Genomic DNA, 4526 nt, shown 5'->3' on the forward strand with positions numbered 1-4526 from the left:
ACAACAACAACAACAACAATATTCAATCTGTATGCTAAAAAGCAAATGATCAAAGAATCTGAATTATGTGAAGAAGACCATGGCATCAGGATTGGAGGAAGATTGTGATATACAGATGATACAATCCTGCTTGCTGAAAGTGAAGAGGATTTAAAATATTTACTGATGAAGATCAAAGACCACAGTCTTCAGTGCAGATTGCCCCTCAATGTAAAGAAAACAAAACTCCTCACCACTGGGCCAATAAACAGCATCAGGAAAAATGGAGAAAATATTGAAGTTTTGCAGGGGGATCAACACTCATGGAAGCAGCAGTCAAGAAATGAAATGATATATTGCTTTACGCAAATCGTCTGCACAAGACCTCTTTAAGATGTTGAAGAGTAAAGATGTCAGTTTGAGGACTAAGGTGCTCTTGATGCAACTCATGGAAATTTCAATAGCTTCCTATGTTTGTGATACTTGGACAGTGAAGAAGGAAGACCATAGAAGAATTGATGCATTTGAGTTATGGTGTTGTAGAAGAATACTGAAAGTACCATTGACTGCCAGAAGAACAAACAAATCTGTGTTGGAAGAAGTATAGCCAGAATGCTTCCGGTTGTAGTTGCTAAGTACTGTCAAATCAATTCCAACTCATAGCAACTCTGTATAGAGCTTCCAAGGAGCTCTGATGGAGCTGCTGACCTTGTGGTTCACAGTCCAGTGCTGATTCTGCTCCTTAGAAGACAGATATCGAGACTTTGTCTCCCAAACTTCAGACACATTATTATGAGGGACCAGTCTCTGAAGAAGGACATCATGCTAGGTAAAGTGGAGAGGGTCAGCAAAAAGGAGGAAGACCCCCAATGAGATGAGTTGACACAGTGGCAGTAGCAATGAGCACAAGCTTAACAATGATTGTGAGACTGATGCTGGACCAGGCAGTGTTTTGTTCTGTTGTTTATATGGTCTTTATGAGTCAGAACCGACTCAATGACACCTAACAACAACAGAACAAAGATTTACATTCTCAGAAACCCCTAGACTGGGTGGCTATGAGTCAGAACAAACTTTATGACACATAGAGCATTATTATTCCTATTTTATAGATTAGGAAACAGACGTATACAAAGATTAATAACTCAGCCAAAGTTATACAACTATTAAGGAGGAAAGCCTCCGACTTTAAAATAGATACAATACAAAATGGCTTAGATTGACTTACTCATTAAAAAAATGTTTTTTGGCCTGGTACAGTGTCTAGTTCATTGGAGGGTTTAACATTTATGGAATGCAATTCATTTAATTGTTTTATAGGTAAATCCTCAATGGAAAACACTGACTTCAGGATTTCCCAGTAAGTGAATAATGGATTATATATCACATATATACATATGTATGTGTATTTTGAACATATGTATATATATATATTTGTGCACATGTATAGTCTGTCTTAAAAGATTATGAGCACTGTATTCTAAGAGCCCAAAACGTAGACAGTTTCACAGTGTTTAGCCAGAGTCTCACTGCTCCCCCACTCCTGACACCTAGGGTAAACTGTGCAGACATTAGTAGTTCTATCCTAGTGGGACTCCCTTCATTATCACTCACAAGACATTAAAACAATGAATTCCATGTTACTTTCAATGAAAACATTTTAACTCATCCACCCAACATAATGTGGTTGATTTACACAATCACCTTACTAAGATTAGCAAAAGTATTTATTGATTACAAATATGTTTGGAGAAAATTTTTGGAATCACTTTAAGAATCACTGAAGTATCTAAGTATCCTGACGTTAACACACTTGTTTTGTCAAATAAATACTTTTCTCACCCTAAATTGCCTTTCACTGTTTTTAAAAACAAGTTCTTATCTTTAAAGATGAACATAAGCTAGCACCGGCATTACTGAAGAGTGTATACTACAATTATCAAAATTATTCCTAGCAAAATTTCAGAGGTTATTTCTGAGGAAAAAAGTAGTCATTTGGAAGTATGAATTATTGAATATATACTAAAAAGTCATTAACTCTCCTTTCTAACTCTACCTTAAATTTCTTTAACATTCAGGATAATCCTTGCTGATAGCCTGGCCATATTTCAATATTATCCTCCTAAGATTCCCAGTGACTGATTATATGTGACTTACAGATAGCAAGAATGGAAGACTCTCTCAAAGTTATGGAATATTCAGAAAACTCCTCATTATTCCAGGTCATAAATAGTATTCAAGAAAATGCAAGCTATTCATATTGTAAAATATTATTCATACCATCATATTCATATTAATATCACCACATTCGCTCAAGAACGTCTATTGTGGTGAAAGGATATAAAGATAATATGGTTAATCTTTCACTCAGACAACCACATTGATCAAGTACAGGGAAAGAAAATAATTGTTCAGTCCCTGTTAAAAGCCATGTCTAATACGAGACTGGATTCTTTGTTTAACAAGTGAGAATGCCCATGAAACCAGAGAACCATGAAAGACAGAGAATGTACAATAGTAGAAAGGATGTACAACAATGCCTAAGGAATGCCATCATTCCATTCGATCTGTTTCAGACACCAGCACCATAACTGTGGCTTAATTCAAATAAGGCATCACATCAAACATTGGATGAGAAGTCAAATGAATAGCAACACTAATTCTAAAGCCAGGGCAAGCTTAACCTTCTTGATGAAGCCTAGGTGCCAACAAGGATGGTCAGCTTACCAACGATGATGCCAGGTCTTCTATCCATCTCCACAATGTGAGGGTGGACACCCTTGTAGGCAGCATCACTGACAACCTGGGTGTTCTTCCGCACTCGCTCTGTCACAGGGTCATCTACAACAGGAGTGAAGCCTCTTCCCTTTGTCTTTTCAAAATCTTCGTGATACTTTACCTGAAAAATGAACAATAATATTAACGCAAACTGAAAATTTCTAGGTCTTTTCATGTGCTAAAATGAAGATTTGGGTGAAGATTGCCCAACTCCATACCTCACTTAGAAAATGTGAAAGATGGCATTGCATCAATTTAATGAAGCCAAATGCATCTTTCCCAATGATTCCAAACAGAATGTCAAAAACTTCAGCTTCCTTACATCAAAACTCAAAATGCTGAAATTTTCACAACATTCTTAATCATTATGGCAATTTCCTACACTGCCTAAGTGTCCCTTTTAAATTATATATAGATCTGTAAATCAGTCAGAAGTTTAAAAAAAGATACAATTTTTTAATCCCAGTTACTTCTTAAAACATAATTAACTTTAAATCAATTTCCTTTCTCTGAACCTTTAATAAGCAATAAAATGATAATGACTATAGAATTATTTCAAGAAAAAAGTGTTATTTAATAACTATATTAAGCAAGTCATATATAATCAAATAAGTATACTTCAAAATATACATTTTTCATGATCTGAAATTAGGGTGATGGTTAAACAACTCTAAATACACTAGAAACCTTTGAATTATATACTTTAAATAAGTGAACTTTATGGTAAATACAGTATGTCCTAATAAAGCTGTTAAAAATACATTTTTTATATTCTTTGCAACATACAAACACACCAAGCACCATCTTAAATTTAACTGGGAAGATGTCCACGCAAATGTCTTTCACAACATGCATTCATAGTGGTCATGTTAGAAATAAAAACACACAAAATAATCACTGAGAAAAAAGCTTTTATTTGACTCAGTATTCTCATACAATTCAGCATGATTAGAGAATTCGACCAAAAGGACTGGCCCACCCATGGCTCCTTGTTTTGTTAGTCATCCAGATTAATAGTGATGCTGTGGTACTGGGTCGTGCCATTCCTTAGTATGTTTTAGTCATGAGAAGAATGATCCGGTTGTACCCTACCATTGAAATATGGTTCTGTGCTTCTCTAACATGCCTCAGACCAGGTGTATCTAAAATCAGACTTGGTCTACCTTGTATCCGTTTATGGTCCTGGGTATATTTTACCTGCAAAGTAAATGGTAGAACATAATTATGACAAGACAATGGTAATATAAAACATGGTACAACTTTTCAAGATTTTCAGGAGTAATGGAAGTTTTGGAACATATGCAACACACTTTAAATGATTTCCTGGCTAACTTATTTGGTGAATTCGATTCTGTTCTAGAAATTTAAAAAAAAAAAAAAAAAAGTTGCCCTCTATTTGATTCTGGCTCAAGTTGATCCTGTATGTGTTTCAAAGTAGAACTGTGCTGCATAGAGCTTTCAATGGCTGATTTTTCAGAAGTAGACTGTCATGAATTTCTCCTGGGTAGACCTGAACCTCCAGTTTTTCAGTTCATAACCAAGCACATTAATCACTTATGTTGTTGTTATTGTCAGGTGCCATCGAGTCGGAACCGACTCATAGTGACCCCATGCACAGCAGAAGAAAACAATGTCCAATCCTGGGCCAACCTCACTACTGCTGCCACACTTGACTCCATCAATGATGCCACCTGGCTGATCCACCTCGTTGGGGGTCTTCCTCTTTTTCTCTGACCCTCCATCTTACCCAGCATGACATCCTTCTCCAG

The 4526-nt window shown here is 36.0% G+C and overlaps 1 protein-coding gene across 2 annotated transcripts in view; it reads right to left on the reverse strand.

Moving 5' to 3' along the window:
• Window positions 1-4526, reverse strand: part of NEBL (nebulette) — a 598576-nt gene that overhangs the window by 46804 nt on the left and 547246 nt on the right. The window contains exons 23-24 of one of the 2 annotated variants that reach the window (XM_006869893.1): window positions 3850-3954; window positions 2707-2878 (exon numbers count right to left, since the gene is read on the reverse strand). In XM_006869893.1, the coding sequence (XP_006869955.1) occupies window positions 2707-2878; window positions 3850-3954 (277 nt within the window). The remainder of the gene's footprint in view (window positions 1-2706; window positions 2879-3849; window positions 3955-4526) is intronic. The other variant, XM_006869894.1, reaches the window with a different exon arrangement.

The sequence above is a fragment of the Chrysochloris asiatica genome, unplaced genomic scaffold (genome assembly GCF_000296735.1).
Source record: "Chrysochloris asiatica unplaced genomic scaffold, ChrAsi1.0 scaffold00137, whole genome shotgun sequence".
NCBI classification, from domain to species: Eukaryota; Metazoa; Chordata; class Mammalia; order Afrosoricida; family Chrysochloridae; genus Chrysochloris; species Chrysochloris asiatica.